Genomic DNA, 26,464 nt, shown 5'->3' with positions numbered 1-26,464 from the left:
GAAGTCTTTGAAAAAGATACACGTCAGCGTGTGGGGTGGCAGTGAAAATTAAATCGATCATTCTTGAAGACATTCGCTCAAAAGACGCACGTCCTTTAAAAGGAAGTCGAAAATAATCTAATCTAATAATTAAATTCTCATTCACCGAAATGGCCAAGGGATCCGAAAATTAGAGACTTAGAGACAGTTGAATTGAGTCTTTGATTACAGAAGGAGAAATTAAAAAGCCCTCAAGGTAAGCGATGCGCAGTTAGTGATGGGCGACTTAATTAAGAATTTGAGATTATTTTAAATAATGTAGATTTATTATAAGATTAATCATTTACTCTCAATTTTAGATGATGGGTAAAGTGAAATCTCAGGGCCTTGTGTCCGACTTGATGCCAAACATCAAGCTGATGCAAATGGCCGGACATTTCCTATTTAATTACACCGATGGTAAGTTTTGACAAATAAACATACAATAAGTAAAGCACAAACAATTAATACAAATAAATGTCAGATTGAGTTATAGAACAATTTATAGCATTAACTTGGACTAAAACGACCAAATGCATAATCTACTTAGCGATTTTTTTAACCCCCCAGAAATTTTTAAAAATCTGTAGCCGTTCTTCTTCTTCCTCGCGTTATCTCGGCATTTTGCCAAGGCTCAGTGAGCCTAGGGTCCGAACCGGTATTTACGAAAGCGTCTGCCATCTGACCTTCCAACCCAGAGGGGATATTCCTTATTGGGATTAGTCCGGTTTCCTCACGATGTTTTCCATCACCGATAAGCGACTGGTAAATATCTGTCTCTATGACGTTCATGTAACTACACATACAGCATCGCCGGCTCCCCAGCTATAGTACTGGACTATAGCTCGATGGTTATACGGTATCTACGTCTTCAAAACTTGACTTGTTCTCAGAAACCGGTGGCATGTCATTGCTGCTGCGTAAAGTATACGCTTCAATGCACGCCTTCCTCATCGTTCTCAACTTCATCTGTATGGGTATCAACATGGCTCAGTACTCCGACGAGGTCAACGAACTCACCGCCAATACCATCACGGTCTTGTTCTTCGCTCATACTATCATCAAGCTGGCCTTCTTTGCAATCAACTCTAAGAGCTTCTACAGGTATGTTTTAATATCAATAACTTATAGAGTTAGACCAAGAAAAGTCTGCAGCGTGTTTGATAGCCCACACAGTGCAAGTTATATACACGTCATAATTTCATAACGTGCACTGCGTGGGTTATCAAAATCGCTGCAGACTTTTCGCGGTCTGACAAGGCCACAGGCCTTTGCGTCCAGAGTATGAAAAAAGTCCTCAATAAACCTTACGGTCCCAGTACCTATACACAGTGGCTAACGATGGGCCATGTTAAACCACTGCTATGAGCGACTGTGTGAACACCACAGGCCACGTTACGCCGCCTACGCCATGATTCCTTTGAAGTGTCAAAAAATTCCGACAGCTTCCCGATTGCGCACCACGATAGACATCTGATGGCCAATTGTCCGCCATTGTACATAATGGCGAAGTCTTGTCATGGACCATCCTTGACCACTGTATACTGAGCCCTATACATGTATATTCGTATTTTGCTGGTCAAAGAAGTCCTCTTCAATAGAAGTTCCTAATTCCCATTACTCCCATATTGTGGAGCGTCCCATTCATTATCGTCAATATCGGGTCTATTTGATTCTCGGTAACAATTAGGAATACATATTAGAGTGTCCGAGGTAGACTAAAACCTTGACAATTGAGACGTGTTCTCTATATATAGTAACTACCTGTACTTATATGTATATAATATACTAACTAGGTTCTCTAGACTTAAGGATGACTCACACGTGCGGGCCCGGGCCGAGGCGTCCGACATGTCATTTTCTATGACGGCTGATCAGTCGTCACGTGGTGCTTTCCATAGAAAATGAAGCGCCGGAAGCTCCGGCCCGACCCCAGTCCGGTCTAACCGCTAGACCGGGCCGTGAGTCAACCTTTATGAGGCGGACTCTAGATAGAATTAAAATCCTGAATCTCAAATCCGTGTATACTATATGTAAAAGCAATAATGAAAATGGATGGAAATATTATTAACCCCGTTATTCGTGCCAACATTATTCAAATCCTGGGCTATTACCGAGAAAATCGAAATTCGCTAATCGCAGGCATCTTTCTCTGTTATTCTATTTACGCTTTCATTGGAGTAAAAGAGAAAGATCCCCGTAATTTGCGAATTTCGGTTTTCGCGGTAACCCCTCTGGTGTGGAAACAAAGGATTTTGGCTCGTTAAATTATACCATCAATCACTGTCCCGCTAATGAACGGCAACTGAAAGCGACAGAAATTTTAATAAACATGTCACATAATACTTTAACCCGGCTCGTATTGAAAAAGTTCACACTTTTGGAATTTTGCACGTTATGAATATTATTACATTATAAGTACCTGCTTAATGTAAAAAACTTTAACTTAACATCTATTCGTCTTATTGATGATGGTATTATTATTTAATTCTAAAATAAATTCTTAATAAAGATAGAGTAACAAAATTTTTTTAGACAATATCTTCAGAAATGTGTCTTTTATTAAGTTCAATGTTTGATTTTATTACAAAAATCACAAACACATATATGCAATACAAAATATAAAATAAATTAAAAACAGAGAAAACAGGAATTAAAATAAGTAACTAACTTAAATGTATATTTTGTGAGTAGATAAACGAAATAGGTAACGTATAATATTCGCGCAATTGATAAGCCTTATCAAGTTTTGAGCGATCGTTCAAATAATAAAATATGTATCCGTCTTTTTTCTCCCTCATGTTCAGTCAAAGCCGAATTAATCATATTCCTCGGCGATGGTAGCTAAAATTTTAGCCGAAATCTTGATAAAAGGAAGTATTAATATTTCACAAGCCGTCGAGTCTCAAAAGAAAAATTCATTTCCACCCAATTTTAATGTAACAAAAAAATACAAAGATTCTTGACAGAATTCATTTTTAGGACACCCGAAGCCTTGCTCAACGAAGTGAAGGAAGAGTTGATTTTTCTGATTTTTTATTGTAATACGGAGTTCAGAAAGATGTAGAAAAATCTTTAGGCATCTTAAGAAATCTATTATTTTTTATTATTTTATTGGGGTGTGGGCCTTTGAGTGTCACGTCGACCGAGCTGTGATCTATTATGACGGCCTTTAAAAGTTCACTACTAATGCCCGTTGAATCCAGGAAATTCCAGATTATTTGAGCCATAATGCTCTGTACCTCAGAGGGTTTCAGTAGTCAGTACGTGTAGCCCACCCGTACCCACCAGGTACTTCTTTTTGACATTAATAGTGGTCCACAGGAGCAGAGAATGTGCATGGCAGTCTCCTCTGCCTCCTGGCAGAACCTGTATGTCTCATCTTTGTTTCTTTTCGATTTGAAACTTGTGTTTGTACCTACAAACTTACAGTTCTCTAAAAATCTAAAGAAGTAGGAAAACTTATTTGAGCTGCTGAGTTACAAAATTATATGGACACATGAATTAATAAAGTTATATCGCTTGCGTAGCAGAGCTGGTAATTGTAGTGATATTCAAAAATATACTTATTTTTCATTTCAATTCATGCGCCAAATACCGAAAATACAGTATAGGAGGTATTCAATAAATTAACAAACATAAGTAAATTATTTCCAGCAAAATGACTTTAATTTAAAATGAACTAAATATGAGGGAAGTCATGCATGAAACCACATTATCTGATATAAATTTAATATTCTCGTAAAACGAACTATCGCAATACGCCGGTTCAACGTGGCTGCAACTGCTACTTTTAATTAACTTTTGTCTCGTAAACCCTTTATGCCGGTAATTAAAATTTAAATTGGTGGTTAATTTTAAAGTTGTAATATACTTCACAGTTAACTTTGATAGTATTATTTGAAATTAACTGAAGTAAATAAAAATAGTAAGTTACACTTTTAAGAAAGATGTTTTTAGAACTAAGAAAGACGTGTTTAAAGTCTGATTAAGTATAGTTGTTACAGCCTAAAAGTTAAAAAGGTATATTCGTTTCCATTTCTACGGAATTAAACATTCATAGGTAATCAAAAGTTATAATTTTCTAGGCTTTCAAGTAGTCGCACGGCACGAGCTGAATAAACGCAGATTAAAATTTAGTTTGGCGTTTACTATAAAAATAGCTCTTTAATTTAGATATAGTGCGACAAAATAGAAGAAATTAAATAAAATGGAAATAAAAAAAAATCCATACCTACTATATTGTTGCCATGTTTAGATAAGCATTTTACGTCTAAAATGTGACAGTTACCTACGTAGAATGTGGCGCCCTCAATAATATTCTACAATTTCTTGTCAGACTATACATTTAGGCAACGAACTAGAATACCTAATTAATATTAGAAGCCTGAACTCATAAATGACCCCAAAACTGGGCAAGATGTTTGACATATAGTGCGTCAAGCAAATCTTGTCAGTAGCAATGTAAAGCAAACTAAAGTAGGGCAACACTCAAAGAGTAGTATTGCGCTAAGAAAAGCAGCAATGTACAATGTACATCGAACCTAAACTTTTTTTTCCGCTGAGCGCGCCCGTCAATTCATATTGTCACGCGCGGATTCTCTATTGAAAATGTTTGAAATTGTTATTAATAGGTATGGACGGACAATTTAAAAGCGGTGTGTGATGTTTATAAAAATGATTAACTAATTTGAAGATCTCAAAATAAAATTAGAAGTGGACTATGCCGTTAAACAAGAATGTATGAATAAAATCATTGCTTCAGCAGGTAGATGTCCTACTACTGGATTTTAATATTTTATTAGATTTCTCAGTTGCCACCGTAGGCATTGTAGGCATCTTAGCTTTGATTAAGCACAATCTTATTTAATATGGTATTTAATGGTATTTAATGGTGACACAGCAGAAATATCTCTTGAAATAGAATCGATTCAGAATGTAAACAAAGATGATGGCTGTCATTCCCGATCCACATTCCACAGATAAAGCACAGATGACACGCGATTTTCGAATTATTCGAACACAGTGTTGCTAACCCGCGATTTTTCAAATTTGCCGCCGTTTGCTACTGACAAGATTTGCTTGACCCAGTATATATAATTTTATTTTAACAAATGAAACCATTTATTGACCAATCACAACTTTTTGAACAGAGAGAAATTGTGTATTGGGTAATATTCATAAAAGAGAAAAGATAACTGACAGAGTAATGCCTGGACCATTTTCGGAAGGCCATTTTGTATGGAGAGCTTAGTCTATTCAGTCGTCGCATTTAGCTAATCATATTGACGTATACTTACTATACTTAGTCGTGGGAAAAGTTCCAGATACATTTTCCATGACCTAGACCGCAAATAAGTCACGCAGGTGTGACTTAGTACTTATGCTAATATTCTGGTTCTCACGGTTATTACAACCGTCTATTTTTTTGCTGTTGTTACCTTATTGCCAGAATCGGCCTCTATGATTCTACCAAGTAGGGAAGTCTTGCCAAAATACATCACACTGGCTAAGTAGTTTGCTTTTAGGAGACCTAGATATTTGTACTATATGAAATGGCTGCTACTATCACTTACATAGATATATGTATCTACATTTGGATCATTCCATGAAATTGTCTACCGTTTGTCCCGTACAAACGCGAATTTCTTGAAGATTTGCAGGTATAAGAGTTTCCTTTTCTATGACAAATGGTCAAAAATATGCACGAAAAATAATCGCCTGCTTTAAATGCCGAAAAAACAGTCGCAACACAGGAAATAAAATGCGTTTGTACGGGACAGCCCGTGGAATGCTCCATTTGTCTCGCAAAATAGGTAGGTACTACTCGGAAACCTGCCTGCATCGCCGGTTTGATCTTATTTTGGTTTGACCTCAAAGATTGCTCACGATAGTGCATGCGAAATGCGAAATGAAGCGAAAGTCTTGTGTGAGATGCGCCCTATTCATCAAAACAATCGTCAAGGTTATATCAAAACCAGTTCGAAACCAAAACAAATTCTTAAATTAGAATCGATACACATGTGTCATTTTAGCCTGTACCCTGTACTTATACGTCTTTATTACTTTGATTTTTTTCTTTTATTCCTCATTTCTCTTGAAATGAAGTATTTCGTATTCGGAAAGTAAAATGGGAAAATTTATTGGTCAATAAACAAACAAGCTGAAATAGTTACATAAAACTACATTATATAATAAAATTAATACCTAAAATTAAAAACTAAAACTAAGTATTTTGTTAGCTTAAGTTTCTCGGCACGTTGGTATTTTTATGCTGTAACGCCGGGTAACCATAATTGCATTAAAAAAACCTATTGAATATATGACTTATATCGATCGGGAGATGAACCTATTCACCTACTAACCGTGAGTCATTCAAAACTGTTATTGAATATACAGTAGAATCCGCTTATAATGACATCGAAGGGAAGTGACAAACACGTCATACTAAGCGGATGTCATATAAAGCATAGTGGATTAACTTCTTATTTTTGTTACTTTTTCCAAATTAATCTCAAATTCCTTTGCGAGAGATGAGCTTTATTAACCATGTACCAATTATATCGAGATCAAAACAAAAACAACTTACACGCCACGCACGCATCAAACGTTTCGCAATGAAAGACGTTGGTACGGCTACGAAAACCAGCGAATTGTCAGTATAACCGGACATAATTCCATAACAATAGGATTTATAGGTCATAGTAAGCGAATTCTCACTATAAGCGAAGTCATCTTATCCGACTTCGTCACGTAGAATTTTATATGGAAACCAAACTTCGCACAGTAATTGCGTCATAGTAAGCGGTTGGTCAGTATATGCGGAGTCATAATAAACGGATTCTACTGTATGTATCAACATCGCTAAAGTACCTTTCCATTGGCAAGTGAAAAGTTATAAGCTTCGTAAGTAATAAATCTTTTAATCTTCTTTTCGATATTTCATTTGGCCACCAATCGAGAGTATCGTTGGACGCCCTAAAAATATTCAAATAGGGCGGATCGCTTTCTTCTGTAACAAGATTGAACGGTATGAATATTGATGAAACCCGATTGTTTCGCCGGTTTACATAATACTTAAGATTTTGTGATATTATGAACTTTTTATTGGATTCGTGATGATTTATACAGTGTCTAAATCCAATACGGGCAATAAAATAAACCAGGTAATAGAATTTCTCCGCTTAACCATTATTAGAACTTTTTTTAAGTAACACCGAGCAGCAATGTACTGCAAACATTAAGAAACATAAGATAACTACGAGATGCGAGCATTACGAGCCAACAAGCGTTGAAAGTTATTTTAAAAAGCTTGAATCCCGTAACGTGTGGTTAACATTGCGGGCCAAATTATTTTGTATGGTTAAAATTTTCATTGTATTTTTTAAGCAAAATCTATCTCAATATTCTTTTTAGGTCCTATGCTAACCACCGTTTAAATATTCGCCCGTACTAGATTTACACACTATATTTTGAAGGTTCTTTTTTTATGTCTAACGTACGCACTATAATAATATAGCCATATGCAAGCGGCTTGCAGCGACACTACCTCAGGGCTAAATATAATCCCACCAAAAACATAAATGTAAAAAAGGAGAGCCAAGTTCAATACAAAAATTATGCTTGGCTGTGGGGCTCGCCGCAAAAAGAATGGAGATCTAAATGAGTGTCACTGCCAAGTTCTATGCAAAATCCAAATATGTATTTATAGGAACAAAATAACATTATAAACAAGTATTAAACTCTATTTCTTTGCTTTATTGGATACCTATAACAATTGCTGTTATTTAAAAAAATGTGAGATCTTAAAGTAGGTTAGACATCAAACATCAACATTTATTCAGCAAATAGGCCACAAGGGCACTTTTACACGTCAACATTGAATTTACATAAAAGCAAAAATAATAACATCAACAATTTTATAAAATAAAACTAACAATTCAATCTAACGTATTACAATTACTAAGAGATGTATATGGTCTCTTAATGTCGAATTACATACAAAATACAGATAAAAAAACACACAAAAAAAATCTATAATATTTAGAGGTGTAAATGTCTCTAGGTGTCAGAACTATAAGATTATATAGTTTATCAAGTTATCCTTAGAGATGTATAAGGTCTCCAAGAGTCAATATCCTGTATAATTAATACATTCATTAAAAGAAAAGAAACATACGAGAACAGAATGAGGCGTCTCACTGTAATTAATTAATAAAAGTTACTAAGTATAATAGCTCGTGTTAGCTTAACAGACCAGTCTCCACAAGACTTAGATTTGACTTGGCCAGTTTTCATTACATCAATCATTTTATATATATTGTAATTCTGATAAAATCTGGCCAAGCCAAATCTAACCTACTTTAAGATCTCACATTTTTTTAAATAACAGCAATTGTTATAGGTATCCAATAAAGCAAAGAAATAGAGTTTAATACTTGTTTATAATGTTATTTTGTTCCTATAAATACATATTTGGATTTTGCATAGAACTTGGCAGTGGCACTCATTTAGATCTCCATTCTTTTTGCGGCGAGCCCCACAGCCAAGCATAATTTTTGTATTGAACTTGGCTCTCCTTTTTTACATTTATGTTTTTGGTGGGATATCAATACTTTTTGTAAAGAAAACTAGTAGCGGAAGCAGTTATAAAGTTGACCCAAAAATTTTTTATTAAGCTATGAGCTTCATCACATATGTTCCTTGAGTAATTCTAAGCATTTCAAGCCTGGGAGGCAATAAGAAATGTGTGTCTACTCGGATTTGTAATGGATTCAAACTTTCAACCCCTTTTTAACCCTGTTAGGGGATGAATTTTACAAAACGCTGAAATTACTTTTCCTGTCTTTTAATAATATCCCCAAATACAAAGATTCAAGTCCCGCGTTCGAAAATTTTTTTGATATCTATACAAACTTTCAACTCCTTTTTCACCACCTTAGGGGATGAATTTTCAAAAACGCTGAAATTAGTTTTCTTGTATTTTAATAATATATCGTTTTACGAAGTTTCAAATTCCTAGCTTAAAATAAAACTTGAACCCCATACAAACTTTCATCCCCTTTTTAACCCCCTTAGGGGTTGAATTTCTCAAAATCGCTTCTTATCTCTTGTACACTTTATAAATGTAATCTAGTGTGCAAATTTCAACTTTCTATCTTTTGTAGTTTCGGCTCCGCGTAGCAAAAATCTCCAACCAAATTTTTCACCTTTTTACGTTTTTCTTGTAAAATTACTATGACATTGAAAAAACAAATATCAGCAATGAATTCTACGTCTTTGGTTTATACGAAAATGATACCAAACTTGCCCTAGTACCCACCAGGATCAGAGTAGATTTTTTTTAAAGATGACGGATGGCGGCCGTCTTTGTCCCCACCCTCCCCCCCACTTCAGGCTAGAAATGCTTAGAATTACTCAAATATCAGATGTGATGAAGCTCATAGCTTAATAAAAATTTTTTGGGTCATGTATGGCAGCGTTACATAACTGACTCCAGTATAGGCAGGTATTGAGATTTAATGTTTTTTCTTGTATTTCCGCTGTATGGTTTTTACTTCTGTTCTTTGTATAATTATGTGGTGCCGCGCGCCGACGACGACACACCGTTGGCCGGTTGTTTAGAGCGTATTACAAGTTTTTTTGTATGGGGACACCACTTATTTTTTGACTAAACTTTATTTTAATATAGCAAATATAATAATACATATATTGGGGTAGTTTCAAATATCTGCTTGTAACGGTTCCAACGCTACAATAAAAAAATATTTTTTTGTATGGGGACCCCCCCTATTTTTTAACTTTTTTTTATTTTTAGATTTTTTCCTACGCTTACACACAATAACCGAGCTGGATTCCAAATTTCATCCTTCTAGGTCATCTGGAAGTAGGTTTAGGTTTAGGTACTTATATGTCAGTCCCAATAAAAAATGTTTTTTTTGTATGGGGACCCCCCCTATTTTTAAACTTTATTTTATTTTTAGATTTTTTCCTACGGTTACACACAATAACCGAGCTGGATTCCAAATTTCATCCTTCTAGGTCATCTGGAAGTAGGTTAGGTTTAGGTACTTATATGTCAGTCCCAATAAAAAATGGTTTTTTTGTATGGGGACCCCCCCTATTTTTTAACTTTGTTTTATTTTTAGATTTTTTCCTACGGTTACACACAATAACCAAGCTGGATTCCAAATTTCATCCTTCTAGGTCATCTGGAAGTAGGTTAGGTTTAGGTACTATAAGTCATAAGTCAGTCTTAAAATTTACGACTTTTTGACCTTCATACCTTTATAACCGTTTGAGCTAGCTTCATGAAATTTGGGCTTCTAGATATCCTTATGGATATAATTAAACACACGTAGTTTTATGTGTTTACGTCAAAGATGTTTTGAGTTATAGAAGGGTCAAAAGTGGCACCAAGTGGTTCGTGTAATATTACACTCGGCGCTGGCTAGCCAGTTCCTTTGCTTGAACTTGGCTTGACACGCTGCCGCGTGTCTAGATCTTGTCAGGCTTTACTTCAGTCTCTTCTTTGTTCCTTCCCAGGACCTTGGCAGTATGGAACCAGTCGAACAGCCACCCTCTCTTCACGGAGTCGGACGCCAGGTACCACCAGCTCTCTCTGGACAAGAGCCGCCGGCTGCTCTACTTTATTTGTGGTACCACCTGTCTCTCAGTTGTCAGTGAGTATCTACAAAGATCATACAAATTACATTTAAAAATAAATTGACACATATGTAATTAAACCTAAGCTACCTATCTGGGAGCACCCGCCGAGCAAAGGGAAGCGCAAGGGCACTACCTAACGTTTCTCGAAGCGCTTCGTCGTTTTTTTGAACCCTCATAACTTGGGTTTGGGTTTTAACTATACTATTTCCCGTTTTCTTGGCAATATACATAATTTTACTCTTTCTTGTTTGTATTTTTTCTATGACATTTTTTGGTCTATCAGGCGTTCGTCTAGGCTGCTACAGAAAATAACATATTATTATCCATTCTACTCCCGAAAGTTGAATTACTTACCCTACTTGATACAAAATATCTCAAAGATCGAAAAGGAAACGACGAGCAGCATTCTCAACGCTCTCCTTCGACAACATAACATGCCCCTCCTACCTTCCAATATTTAGCTTTAGGCTGCATAGCCGGCTGATTATAACTATCCCTCCCCCATCCCCCACAAATTTCGTCCCCTGGTATGCCGGCTGGTCCGGAGCAGGCATGTCCCCGGCCTGGTGTGGCGCATTCTTGTCTTGTCTTCTGCTCCCGAAATATGAATTCTGGCGGCTAATTTCGGTTTCTTAAAGGTATCTACCGGGAAAAATCCTCATTATATTTTGGCCAGTTGGTGAATGGTGGTTTTACAAATGTAAATTTTTGCTAATAATTGACAAAATATACCAACACCCCGTTGTAGCAAGATACACAAAGGACTTTCAACCCTCTTTGTTATTCTTGACACAGGTCCAAGTTTTTAGTTTGCAATTGCATAAACACGTAGCCCCGTATCTCGGCCTCGAGGGCCTACCGCGAACCACGTTCGACGTGTAGCCTCTCTGTCGCACTTGTAGATTCGTAAGTAAGTGTGACAGGAAGGCAACACGTCGAACGTGATTCGCGGTAGGCCCTGGCGGACTGTAAATAGTGCGAGGAAATGGGATTCGAGAAAAATGCACACTCTGCTTGTGCAAATATATACCGATACTATAACTGACCATCAGTGGACCTTATCTCATTGCAATAAGGTCGATGATAGTTAGTTAACAGTGTGGACGATAGGGCATATGGATATTGCCTTAGTGCACTTCCTGTGAGAGAAAATTTAAGTTATGTGTATCTCTGTGATTTGAAAATTCCCAAAGCTATTTTAATCTAGACTACTTAAGAGTGACATTCCATTTCCAACTGCAGCTGCAATACTGTTCATTTTACTATGGAAACGCGTCGCTGTCATTGTCAATTTCCATAGTAAAATGAACAGTATTGCAGCTGCAGTTGGAAATGGAATGTCACTTTTATATTGACCGGGATATGAATATATATTTAGAATTTTGTCTTTATTCGTGAAACAAGCTCACAAAATTTGGTGTAGTTCATTACAGCATAAAGGCTACCTTTGGCCGATAAACCCGAACACATAATAATTTTCGTCAGCAAAAGATATTTTTTTTAGGGTTCCGTACCCAAAGGGTAAAAACGGGACCATTACTAAGACTCCTCTGTCCGTCTGCCCGTCTGTCCGTCCATCTGTCTGTCACCAGGCTGTAACTCAAGACAGCTAGACAGTTGAAATTTTCACAAAAGATGTATTTTTTTCGCCGCTACAACCACAAATACTAAAAACAAAGCAAAATACATATTTAGGTCGGCCTCCTAATCAACAAACGTGATATTTTGCAGTTTTTTGCCTTATGGTACGGAACCCTTCGTGCGTGAAGTCCAACTCGCACTTGGCCGATTTTTACTAATTCGGGGACCGCAGTTACACCGCTTCTGAATTCTAGGCTGGGTGACCCTCACGTTTTTCGGCGAGTCCGTCCGCCTGATCGCCGATAAGGAGAGCAACGATACCCTGACCGAGCCAGCTCCCAGGCTCCCGCTGAAGGCCTGGTACCCCTTCAACGCGATGAGTGGAAGCATGTACATCATCGCGTTCGTTTATCAGGTTCGTTTATTTGTCTTCGCAGCATGACGTACTAGTGGGACAAGCTGACAGTCCAAACACAAGCGTATTACATTTTAAAGCGAAGAATTTAAATTAGGTTAATTCGCCAGTAACTGGCCACCGGCCAATAACTGGCCACTCTAAACTAAAAATGAATTCTATTGACGTATAAACAGAAATCATTTTAGTATACGGTTTCAATAACTGGCCAGCCTTCAATACCTAACTACCTAGCCACTTTAAATGAATTCTGTTTATAGGTGAACAGAATTCATTTTTAGTTTGGGGTGCCCAGTTACTAACAGGTGGCCAATTACCCTAGTCGGAGCTCGTACAAACTAGGTATCGTATTTCGTGCACACGCAACATAACATTATGTACATGAAAGATATTATTTTTACAAAAACAAGTATCAAGTCGCTTGTCCTGTATTAGTCTGTTTACAATTATGCGCCTTATCACGTCACTTTTGGATCTTAACGATTGTAAGTTGGATCCATGTAAAAAATATAAATCTGCTATAGGTAATTCCGTCATTTCAGAATTTCAGAATTCATGTTCGCCATAAATCGGCGTCCGGAAGTGATTTGAAATTGAATTAAGTAACTCCCAATATCATACAGCGCGATTCGGGAAATGATTTAGAGATTCACTAGATACGAAATAGTAACGATATGACTGTGACGTTCCACGGCATTCGTTCTCTAAATCATTTACCGAATTGCGCCGTGTATTGCAAATCGCAGCTAGAAGGTGTTATGATTTTTTGAAACCCTTTCCTTCCTTACTGCTTAAGTAAAAATTATGTTGTAATTGGCAGTTTTTTAATCAAATCCTAAATTATTCACCCACCTTTAAACATCTGATTAACTGAGCGAAGTGCCTCTTAGTATGTTTCCCGATCAACGACTTTAAATAGGTATCGGTATTAGGTACGTCAGACGTAACTAATGGCTTAAAAGCCGGGCAAACTAGAACTAGAATAGCCTTTTTACGGTATCTACGTTCAAGCACGTTAGCAACTACGTGGCGGGTGATCAATCTTACACCAAACTTGGCACAAGAATATATTTTTAAATCTTTTAAAATTGGCAATGTTTTTCAATTTTTTGGAGATGAAACCACCGCGAACGTAACTATAGTTGTATCTTTGTACCATAAAAGCCAAATTAAAATATATTTAAAATTCATATCATAAATCATCAATTAATGTTCATTAAAATATGGCTAACAAATCGGATTTGTTTACTTTATTATGTTTTCTTTGAAGTAATCTGTCAACAGTCAAACTTAACATTGACTAATACTCGAAAAGAAGTAGTAGTAGGTAAGTTCGAAATTACAAGCGGAACGCATAATATGTTAATTACAAACACTGACAACAACACACATTCAACAAACATCCTTAAAACGTTTAAATTTAATATTACTGTGTTCCAACAGATCTACTGGCTTTTGTTCTCAATGTTGATCGCCAATCTGATGGATGTGATGTTCTGCTCCTGGCTGATCTTCGCCTGCGAGCAGCTGCAGCATCTCAAAGCCATCATGAAGCCACTCATGGAGCTCAGCGCTGCTCTAGACACCTACAGGCCTAACACTGCTGAGTTGTTCAGGGCATCTTCTACTGGTAAGGCAAAGAATATTCTAACCAGATTTCTTGAATCTCGGACATTGACAACTTATCCTAAGAATTGACGTAGGCGTTAGTATTTACGAAAGCGACTGCCATCTGACCTTCCAACCCAGAAGAGAAACTATAGCCTGTCCTGTGGGAGATATAAATACTCTTTGATAGACTTTTTGATAAACTCATTGATACGAGCCGGGGTTGGACCCCGCGACCTCCGAATTGAAAGTTACACGCTCTTATCGCTAGGTCACCAGCACTTACTGACTACTACATTGACTGATTACACTGACTAAATACTGATTTTAAAAAACTAAAGGCTAAAAATAATTTCAGAAAAGTCCGAAAAAGTCCCAGAGCCCACAGACATGGATATCCGCGGTATATATTCCACGCAGCAGGATTTCGGCATGATGCTGCGAGGCGCGGGGGGTCGCCTGCAGAACTTTAACTCGCCGAATCCCAATCCGAACGGGTTGACCCAAAAACAAGAGATGTTGGCTAGATCCGCTATCAAGTATTGGGTGGAGAGACATAAGCACGTTGTGAGGTATGTTACTCGTATCTTGTACCCGAGCTTAGGACACCATGGATGTATGCATATGTTAGAGTCGGAAAAACTGTGTTGTTTAGAAGAACACCTTCCAAAACTTCTTATTAGGAAGTTATAAAATAATCCACATGCCTTAGTATGTATTTGATGAAGACTTAAGCCCTTAGGCTTAAATTATCAAAGATAACAATCAAAACAACTTGTGAGCATAATTCTCTGAAATATATAATACTCAATTCGAAATCCGATGAAATGGTTTAAATAAAACAGATTTTTAAATGAAGTGTACCTATAAGTGCACACCACACAACAATTTGATTTTCGCACTTACGAAAAATTTTAAGTGGAATACCGAAGTATGAACGAATGAAGTTGGTAAAGCTTAGTTTAAATTTTGCAATATGTTTTAGACTGGTGGCGTCCATAGGAGATACTTATGGTACTGCTCTACTGTTTCACATGTTGGTGTCAACCATTACACTTACACTTCTGGCTTATCAAGCGACAAAGGTAAGATTTAGACTTTTCTAGAGTCAGACCAAGAATAGTCTGCAGCGGATTCACCAACACAGTGCAAGTGTTATTTTAGACGTCAAACTTCTATGAAAGTATGACGTATAAATGACACACTGCGTGGGCTATCAAATCCGTTGCAGACTTTTTTGGGTGCGACTGCAATTATGCAATTTTCAGCCAGGATTTTAAGGACTATGATTGGCTTGAACATTATGAGATTTTAAAATCATAAATTATTACGGAGGTCCATATGTGCCCATCTAAAGCGAACAACATATAGCTATAATTGCCTACTTCCAACAGTGAGATTTGTTTTCCTTGGTAAAGCTTACGACAGTTATCAATTCACAGATCGATGGTCTCAATGTGTACGCGTTCAGCACAGTCGGATACCTCAGCTACACTCTTGGGCAGGTGTTTCACTTCTGTATCTTCGGCAACAGGCTTATTGAGGAGGTATGACCTAATACTAGTTTCTGTTTAAACCAATTTAAAATTTTCGGACATCTCTGCTGAAGTACTGACGATATTTTTATTTGTATAACGTGCGACTAATGACTTCAAGATGACATCGCAATGGATATGATTGTAACATATTAAAACTACAATACGCTACTTGAGTTATCTTATCAATGAATTAGCAACTATTATGTCACTAGGTCAAGTTCTCTATGTTTCAGTTTAACTTGATAAACTTAGCTGAGAACATCTCAAGACAGTGTTATCAATATGTTTATAAAATTATTATTAACTATCTTACTATTTGCAAGCGGTCATGGTTATAAATTAAAACAAGTGTATGTGCTTTCGAGACATAATATACGTACACCATTTTACAATATGGAGCAGATGAGTCCAAAAAAGTAGCCTACTTGGAACTTGGAACCTGGAAGTTTAACTCCAAAAGGAAGTCTTCTCGAACATTCCATGGGAAAGTATTTTGCTGATTGGATGATCGAGGAAAAGTTATTTGACAGTAACTGCCCTAAAGACCAGGTGTTCGTGCATGCCAACACCGTATCTAGAACGAAAGAAACTGCAAAATCCTTTACGGAAGGTGCCTTTGGACATTGCGTGGATGTTTACTTTAAAAATATTACTGGTGATGATCCAATCTTTAAAAGAAGCATTATAAATGCTACAGAAGAATTCAAAGAAGCTGCTTTGTATGAAATGAAGAAGAAGTTAAATAGTCTCATGTTGAAGAATGCATTTTTGGAATTGAATGAAATAATCAATTTTGGCAATTCATCATATTGCAAAACAGAAAAGATTTGCGATTTAAGTGAAGTGGAAAATGAAATTGATTTTCAAGTTAATAAGTCTCCTAATATTATTGGCGCTTTAAAAATTGGTTGGAGTCTTGTAGATTACTTTTTAATGGAATATTACGATGGCATGACGCAAGAAAATGTAGCTTGGGGACAAATTCAAACTGAGAACCAATGGAAGTCTTTAATGACGATATTAAGAAGTTATCAGGAGGTACTCTATGAAACAAAGATTTTGGATAAGGATGTAGCCTCAACAATGCTTAAATATTTAACTGATATATTTTTCAAAGGTAAAAAGCGATTTTATCTACTAGTCGGACACGATTCGAATATAAGTGCTCTGACATCTTCTTTAAGATTCAAGAACTTTGTTCTACAAGATCAACTTGAAAAAACGCCTATTGGTGGGAAACTTGTGTTTCAAAAATGGTACGACGCAGAAAATGACCAAGAGTTGCTAAGAGTCAACTACATTTATCAATCTATGAAACAACTAAGAGATGGCGTTGAAGTGAGTTTACAAAATCCGCCGCTTTGGCAGATTCTTGAAATGGAAGAGTGTGCTATTGATGAAAATGGCTTCTGCCCTTGGAATGATTTTATAAATATACTCAGCTCTGTATAATACTCGGATCTTGTTGATATTATTAGTTAATAAAATAATAATAATTTGTTTATTAACAAATAATAAGAATTTGTTTATTTTTTTACATCCTATCCTTTTTTAAATGTCTCAAATTTTAAAAGTTATTATTTACCTAAACAAACAAGTAAGGTCGCTTTTATAAGATTCTGTATGTATGAATAAAATTGGTTACAGTCTTACATAGTCAATGCGCTATACGGAACGGTCCGCAATTCCATAGGTCATTTGAACGTTACATAAAGATAATGAAATGAATGAATGAGATATTACTGAATCGCGATTAGAAAGGGATTGAGATAGCTGTCAATCCATATTGATTTTGGCGTAAGTGTATGGAAATCTGTTATTTCTAATCCCTTTCTGATCGCGGCATGATAATAATACCGGGAAGGTCGCGAGGTCATCCCTCCTTGGAGTAAAAGAGTTGTAATACAGACCGTTACGCCAAATCAATATATTATTTATAGTCTTTGTGTTTTCTTTTTCAAGAGGTTAGGTATTAAGGATGACTCGCGTTACACCGGGCCGTGTCCGATCCGGAGATCCGGCGCATCCTTTTCTATGGAAAGCATCACGTGATCACCTGTCATATCATAGAAAAGTAAACTCCGGAAGCTCCGGCCCGGACATAACACACTAAACAAACACCTACACAATATCGTCGGTGCGAATAAAAAAATCGCCATGTATTTTTAAGCTACTTTTCAGGAGACAAAAATAACTGTTTATTTTCCTGTTTGTTATATATTTGTTGCGCCTGTATTTTTTTCTGATAGATCAATGATTTTTACATAATACTCATGAAGAAAATATACAGATTTATATGTAATTTTATACAATATTATTATTTTAACCAAATTTTGCTACATAGCGACTTAAATTTGGTTCATTAAAATCGTCATGTGTGAAGTTTGTACACATAGCGATTTGTTGCCAAAGTAACATAGTACGAGAGATGATACATAGCGGATTTTAGGGTCTATGTCGGGTAATCCATTCTACAATAAATCGCCATGTGCAACATTATCGCCATCACCCTCGACGGAAAACAAGGCATTTAATATCGTTATGTGGTAAAAAATCACATAGCTATTTTTTGTTTCTGTTCTGTTATTTTTTTGGACAAATGTTGTTGTGTGTTCACATAGCGGATTTTTTTATTTTCAATACTAATAAATATATAACAAAAATATTTATGTGGGTCGACGGGAAATTTAAAAAGGAATTCAAATATGCCAAAATCAAAAAATCGTAAAAAAACACATAGCGATTTTTTTATTCGCACCGACGATATGGGTAAAACAGACAGCCCCATGTGCAGAGCGTGCATGGAAGAAGAGGAAACAACAAAACACAGACTCCTAGACTGCAAACAGGTAGAAGCATAGAGGAGCAAATACCTAGGGACGAGCACACTAAAAGAGGCAGTCAGCAACCTGAAAATATTGCTAGGCTTCATGGAGGAGCTGTGGTGGTTAGAGTAGCGCTACCTCGTTTCACGCAGAATAGGCACAATGGTTGTCGATTTCCGGAAAATGCCCAGAAGCACTAACTAACTAAGCTCCGGCCCGGACACGGCCCGGTCTAACGTCATCCTTTACTTGTAGTAAGATTTTTAAAGGAAGGAGAAATAAGAAGAAAAAGGAGAAGTAAATGAATTTTCATTTCTAATTAAAACGTTTTCTCTTTCGACATGATTCTTTGAAAAGATTTATAATCGGTTAAAAATAGTACGGAGTTTCTAAACAAAACATGCCCAGTTTCATACTTAACTTCTATTTCACACAGAGCTCTTCAGTGATGGAAGCAGCATACTCGTGCCAATGGTACGACGGCTCCGAAGAAGCTAAGACCTTTGTCCAGATTGTGTGCCAGCAGTGTCAGAAGGCCATGAGCATCTCCGGCGCCAAGTTCTTCACGGTCTCACTGGATCTGTTCGCTTCTGTAAGTTTGACTAAAAACATAACTCTGACATTTTCTTTTACTGCTTTATAGAAAAAAATATTGTCTTGGTCAGCGTCCCATCGACGGGGATTATCGAGAAGAGGATTGAAGAGCGAGATTTTTATTTGCGATCGAAACACACAGCCGAAGCCTCTTTTAGTTACACGGAAACAGAATCTACATTTTGTAGATGTATAGCGTAATTATTTTCCATGGTATACTCACGAAAAAACTCGAGAAAAGTGGCGCTGTCCTGTGTCGGAGGCCAGTCTCATTTTCAGTCGCTGAGCCAACGGAGTAAGTAAGTAGGTAAGTATACTCACGGATATTTACGAACGTGTCTTGCTATTCCAGTCAGTCTCGGTACAAAAAGTACTGACATTGACTGAACTAGCATGACAAATACAAATATTCCGGAGAAAATAAGATGGAAAACAATATGCACTAATTCTGTACTTATATTCATGTAGGTACGAGTATGTTTATTATGTAAGACAATAGAACAGATACTTAGTCTATTTTTCGTCATCGGTCTGACAAATGCGTTTGATATTTTTTACCGATTCCGGTGACAATGTTTGATATTATAAGGCATTGTCCACAACGGCGCTTCAAAAAAAGTTGAGTGCTCGTCGAGAGAAGTCGTGAAGTACCTACCTATTTCGTTAATTCTCTAATTTGTTTTCTTTCATTCTCTAAAGGTACTCGGCGCTGTTGTAACCTACTTCATGGTGTTAGTACAACTGAAGTAGAAGCCACCGAATTCATCAAAGACAACTTACAAGCTTCTACCTTTGAGTCTGTTGAACGAAATGTATTTTTCCCTCTGAGGTTGAACTTAAAAGTTAAGAATCCTCAAATTGCGACGCGGCCATACGACTACGATTACCGTCGTGAAATTTTGATTGATGACAAAGCGTTTAGGTACTATTGGTTAAGAGTCTTAATTCAATCCTGTGTACTTACACTTATAAATAGCACCTTATGACCTCAAAAATTCGTGGTTAAAATCTGTCGGGTTACTCGTTCCCACGGTGTATATAATCTTTAGGTATACCTAAGTATAAGTTATATTTATATTCCTCCCAAAAATTGTTGACTGTCATATTGAAATAAATTTATTACATCAGAATAATACGTAACAATGTCATTTCTAAACTAAACAATTTAGTACAATTAAAGATATTACACTTGTTATAATATTTCTGTGGTATTTCATTTTGGTAGATCATATGTAGGTACGTATTTTTATTTAGGAGGTTAGACATAATTTCTAACAAACTGCGGAAATTTTTAGCGTTAAAACCTTGTAAATAAAGTCCCTCGCCGCGTTTGAGTGTTTGTGTGTATGTATGTTCACGATAAATTTAATAACTTCGGAACGGATTTTCATGCTGTTTTCACCTGTTAATAGAGTGATTCATGAGGAAGGGTTAGATTTGTAATTTGTTAAAGTTTTGTGTAACCCGTGCGAAGCCGGGGCGCGGGTCGCTAATAGGTTTATGGACTAGAATAGACATAGATTAGAATTTTATAGCTTGATACCTTTACGAGCAATTCTAAAAATATCTAGTAGGGGAGACCAAGGTGAGTTGTGACAGAGGAAAGTTGTGACATTGTCGATTTTTTGGAATCTATTAACTAAAAACTAGGTCGCAATAGCGCGCGTTTGTTGGTTCAAATTGCGAGCCAACAAACGCACACTGTTGCGAGCTCACTAACACTTATTAGATTTCAAAAAATCGACAATGTCACAACTCTCCTCTGTCACAACTTACCTCGGTCTCCCCTACCTAATAGTTAATGTTTTTATTGTACACTTATTTATAAATGGATTTATTATTTTACTAGTGACACGTCTCGGGATACACAAGACCTTTACAAAGTATATAACAAAACCAATTACACACCTTCCCCAAGAATCTATTGGTAGGTGAAACTACATCCTTTCAGTAGTTTTTGAGTTTATGGAGAACATACATAATATACAGACGTGGCGGTGGACTTTGTTTTATAATGTGTAGTGATGGTTACCAACATGTTATTCGTGATAATATTTATTTTCACGGCTCCTAGTCGCATTTACACATATTTCACTATTTCAGTGATGCACATTTTAATATTTACCTACAATATTATTGAACTACTGTTGTGGAAGTAATTACTAAGTATGTTTATAATGTTGTTACTTCACTTAGATTTGCGGGTATGTATATTGCTAATTAATTTATCGGGAATCGGTTTATTTTTACGGTTAATGTATTACTTCATCTCTGTTTTTTTCTTATGCACTTATAATAAGTCTCTGTTTGATCCAACGATTGACTGGTAGACAACACTCTAAGAGTGACATTCCATTTCCAACTGCAGCTGCAATACTATGGAAATTGACAGTGACAGCGGCGCGTTTCCATAGTAAAATGAACAGTATTGCAGCTGGAGTTGGAAATGGAATGTCACTTTAAGGCAGTAAATAATTAAAATTAATTGTCTAGCTGCACCTTTCTTTTGTCTTATTTGTATAGGTAATGTTTTGGCACTTAGAACTCGTATATGTGATACAATAGTGTGTACCTATATATTTATTATAAGTACCTATTTATCATAAATATTCAAGATCGTAAATGAAAAGTTTTTATATGTATAAAAAGGTTATAATATAAGAAAGTATATTATATGCAAAGGAAAATAATAGTAGTAGGATTTTTTATAGATTGACGGTAGTTGAAAAATTTGGCTGGACCTATAAATAGTTATTTTTCTCTTGTGTTTGTTAGATGGTATATTTTATGGATTAAATTATTTTTAAATAAAATTGTTTTATTCAAAAGCATCATTTACGTAATTTATATATTTGTTAATAATTATGTAGATACTAGAGTCTGTACGGAAAGAGGAGATTCGTGAAATATAAGGGAATCAGTATTACATATATGTATATATAGATTGTACATAATATAATACCTGCAACAAGCACACCCAACTATTATTAGAAAGCAAATTACATTTCCTGAAATTAACTAGTTGTTGAATATTAATCACACAATTTCCCTTTATATCATATTCAATATTAATTATTCATAATCACTAACAAGGACAACTATCGATATCGGTTCCCATTATTATAACGTACATAATTGATTTAGACAAAACCGGTATAATGAATAAATTGAATGTAAGTACTTTGTATTAAACTTAATTATTTGGGGTAACATTGGAGCGAATATTCTAAATAGCGCTTTGATGAAATAATAATGATAATCGTATAATTCCGGCCTTTGGTTTGGTTACTGGAGGCCAAGTAGTAGAGTATGGATCCCTTCAATACCGTAAAACGAGGTGAGTAGGTTTCGCGGGGAGAGTTGGGTTATGAATGGGGAGAGAAGGTTTGAGAGGGGGGTGTCAAAATCAAGGTAAAACTGTAAAATATAAAACAATATTATAACCAAACTATTATTTTTTTCAGAACTTTTATACCGTGATCTTATTAAGCATGTATATGAGAAGGGCTCTAGAAAGCGACAAAATTTTACAATAGTTATTTATAATTTTTTTTTTGTTTTCAGTGAAGAAGGAATTTAGAGAAAATTTTGGTCATTAACAATTGCCTAACTTGTTGAAAATTTTTTTACAAGTATTACATTTGTTGACATATTTATATATAAATACACCATATATTTTTTTTATGAATATTTAATACCTTTAAAATTATATTTAATGTTACGTAATCGCTTTTTCACGCCGCACGCGTTCCCCGAAAATGAGCCGCGAAGGGCTGTGTTCAGTGTTGAAAAAGAAGTATAAATAATGGACATACAGTTCTGCAAGTATGGAATGTTTGATTGGAAATATCCTCCTCTTTTATAATATTAATTTTGGTTTCTTAAATGTTCATAATTTTTGAGATATTTGGGAAATAAGACAAATCTACTTTTTTCTGCCTTTTTTTGTTAATAACTTTTGTAATTTTTTGTGTGCTAATACACGCTTCGAATACATTTTTCTAGACATCATTACAAATCTAATGAGGTATCACACGTATTTTTAGCAGTATTATCTATATTTTTCACCGTTTTCCGTACCTCTAACAGACTATTAACTAATATAAGGCAAAAAAATGTAATAGGCTACAACAGCAAAACAAAAATGTATGTACGCAGGGGTGTGTGGTGCTAAGCTAATAGTATTGCCCACTGTACATCCTTATTATTTACTTGATATATACATACCTTTTTTTTTTCTCGCAGGGGTATTTATTTATTTTATTTTTATTTATTTACGTATCTCACCCCCGGGCTGCGGAGGCCCGTTGGGGATGGGGTGGTATGTGGGACTCGCTCCTCCCGTATTTCCTCTGTTACTCAGAGGGAGGGGAGGAGAATACCCACTAAGTTCCCCTGCGGCGTTATCCTATCTGCCGTTATTGGGGAGCATCATGAGGTCACGAGTATTCTACCACGATGCTCCCCCGACTGCCCTTTACCGGGGGCACCCTCGCGCTGTACCTTAACCCAATATTAGCTAATCTACTTTAATAAAACTCATCCAGAATTAATTATAAATAAATAAAAATAAATAAATTTGGCCATGTGATCGTCTAGTGAAATTAATATGTTGTGAACCTTAGTACCCTTCGTCTTTTATGTGCAGACTGATTAGATTTGGATTTAAAATACTACCCCTAAAATACCCTATGTAATTGTAAATATTTCTACTGTATTTCTATATTATAACACTATCATATGAAAAAAAAAATTAAATAATAAATTATATTTTTTAGAATTTATCTTCTACCGAGCCCTACCGTGACCAGTTACCATGAACAGTAGTGTAAGCCCTTGTTGTTTGTAATTATATTTTCCTTTTATATCCATTCGCTAATCTAGCTAGCTAAAGGAAAATATGTATATGTAAATGTTGCAAAAATTAATACGTACAAACATACTTTATCTACTGTCACGCCTCGGATGAAGTCGGGTCTCTAAACTAAATAATACCTATTTTATTTTGTTTTGTTTTTAATAGGTATTCCTAAACACTATGTAATATTTACTTTTATCTGCGTTTCGGAACCTATTTTCAGACAAGAAGAAACGCCAAGAAACTTATCTGAATATACTATAAATGTATGGAATACTGAAGCGATCGTCTAATAAACATGACTTTTTAACCCTTAGATACCCAATATAGAAAAGCTCAAATTGTCACTAGTGAACTGCTTCGCCTGTCACTAGCTCCCTATAACAAAATTATTTAGTATGTCCTCAAATAACTTTGTTCCCCTATCTCACCAAATATAAAAATGTATTACCTTTAAATCATATTTAATATACGAGCCTCAGTAACCCATCCATATGCTACTAAAACTAGACTTTAATTTATTCTGTATTTTAAAACAATTAACACTCTAATGATTTTAACACTGTATGTAACCAAAATACATGTGAAAGAATAAATAATAATAAAGAAAGAAATAATAATTAACCCTAACACCCAAATAATGACTCTACCCTAACTCTACCCCAATTTCACCTATTCTAATGTGTAAGACTAGAAGCGAACCTCTAGTATTACAGGGGGGGGGGAAGTGTGTGAGAGGGACCCTAATTTAAGCTGTAAACGTTCGGCCGACAAAACCGAGGTATTGCAAACCCTAGAGTCTGTGTAATTTGCCTCCCTCCGCAGTATAGGCCGTAGCCAAGGGTACTGACGAATAAGGCGCCCTATTCCAAATATAAAATGTGAATATATAAATATATATAACAAGACCACGCTTCTTCAATTACCAACAGATTTCAGTGAGTAAAGATTACTCTTAATGATCCACACGTGAGATCCTCACATCCCTCTGTCAGACCTTGAAGATAACGTAAGAGGTATAATCGTCACCTGTGTAGGTAAAAAGGTTGACGCCAGGCTCCTCTCGCGACCTGGACCTAACACTCTACTGGATTCCCGGAAAAGCCTGCTTATCACCGCTAGGTTAGGCGTTTTCGGTTGATTGACCGTGCAATCAGACACTAATCTGGCTCTAAAACACAAAAACACCAAAACACACGTAAGTATTTACACTGAACTAGCAATTGAACAGTCTGACAAAAAGCAGCATAGTAGCTACGTAATGTCAAACATTCAACCGTAAAAATAACACCTTTGTTTTAACGTCTACGGGCGAGCCAGAGATCGTGACAATCCGACGGACAAAAATAGAATAAACCGTTCCCAGCTTGGCGTGGGGGTATTTATAACCATAAAAGACATTAACGAAACGCGTTTGACGCATTTGACGCGTTAGGCGCACTTCAAAATAAAAACTTTGTTATTTATTTCCTTTAAACTCGAGTTCCAATCTTGAGTAGTTTTAGCAAAGAGATGTGAATCCCATAAGACAAGCAAAGTCAAAAGAAACCCCTTGCCTCGGAAATCAAGACAAAGCCACTCTCTAACAGATGGCGCCACTCTCTTGATATTCAACAATTCTAATGCACATCAATGTAAAAAACATGGATCAAAACACATGGCGTTCCAAAATTAATAAAAATCATTTATTAACTCACATTATAGACGGGTCTAACGCGAATTATATTCAATTACCTTTATTTACCGACGTTTCGACACAGGTTTCACTGGTCGTGGTCGCGGCTGACTGATTGTCCCAGCAAAATGTCAAAACAGAGATTTGTGCATCTACCCGACGAAAAGTGTATGAACGGAGCGTGCAAGAGAGGGTGAAAGAGCACATAGCGGCAGTTAAAAATCGCCAATTACACAAATCCGCAATCGCCGAACATCTTCTTACATCTGGCTCAAATCACTGGATTGAGTTGCATAGACCAAAAGTTGTCTCCACTGAACGCCATTATTATCCTCGAGTTGTGCGAGAAGCAATTGAAATCAAGAAACACCCCAGGAATTTTAATAGGGAGGATGGTTTCAACTTATCGCCAACTTGGGAACCAGTGATAAAGAAGCTAAAGCCAAAGGATCTATCTTCGGACGGGTGCGTGGATATTGTGAGTGTTGCGTGTCGGACTATTGACAATAATTAACATTATGTGTGGTGGGTGGTTTGAAAATGTGATGTCTACCCCAAACTTTTCCATACACTTTTCGTCGGGTAGATGCACAAATCTCTGTTTTGACATTTTGCTGGGACAATCAGTCAGCCGCGACCACGACCAGTGAAACCTGTGTCGAAACGTCGGTAAATAAAGGTAAT

At 36.3% G+C, this 26,464-nt stretch overlaps 1 protein-coding gene across 1 annotated transcript; it reads left to right on the top strand.

Moving 5' to 3' along the window:
* Nucleotides 1-23: 23 nt before the first annotated feature.
* Nucleotides 24-22,060, top strand: LOC134674434 (odorant receptor coreceptor). The gene is made up of 11 exons (XM_063532504.1): nucleotides 24-235; nucleotides 339-438; nucleotides 912-1,122; nucleotides 10,564-10,700; nucleotides 12,522-12,682; nucleotides 14,126-14,312; nucleotides 14,649-14,862; nucleotides 15,276-15,375; nucleotides 15,733-15,837; nucleotides 19,090-19,245; nucleotides 19,947-22,060. The coding sequence occupies exons 2-11, from the start codon at nucleotides 339-341 to the stop codon at nucleotides 19,995-19,997; spliced, it is 1,422 nt and encodes a 473-aa protein (XP_063388574.1). The 5' UTR covers nucleotides 24-235; the 3' UTR covers nucleotides 19,998-22,060.
* The last annotated feature ends 4,404 nt before the right edge of the window (nucleotides 22,061-26,464 follow it).

Source organism: Cydia fagiglandana, chromosome 20 (genome assembly GCF_963556715.1).
Source record: "Cydia fagiglandana chromosome 20, ilCydFagi1.1, whole genome shotgun sequence".
Taxonomy (NCBI): Eukaryota; Metazoa; Arthropoda; class Insecta; order Lepidoptera; family Tortricidae; genus Cydia; species Cydia fagiglandana.
This window is presented reverse-complemented; position numbering and strand designations above follow the sequence as displayed.

Excerpts from the sequence above, each read along its gene's own strand:
- LOC134674434 (XM_063532504.1), top strand. The coding sequence starts at position 339 with ATGATGGGTAAAGTGAAATCTCAGGGCCTTGTGTCCGACTTGATGCCA. Across the intron at positions 12,683-14,125 it reads TCATCGCGTTCGTTTATCAG|ATCTACTGGCTTTTGTTCTC; the intron begins GTTCGTTTATTT and ends GTGTTCCAACAG. Across the intron at positions 14,863-15,275 it reads AGACATAAGCACGTTGTGAG|ACTGGTGGCGTCCATAGGAG; the intron begins GTATGTTACTCG and ends AATATGTTTTAG.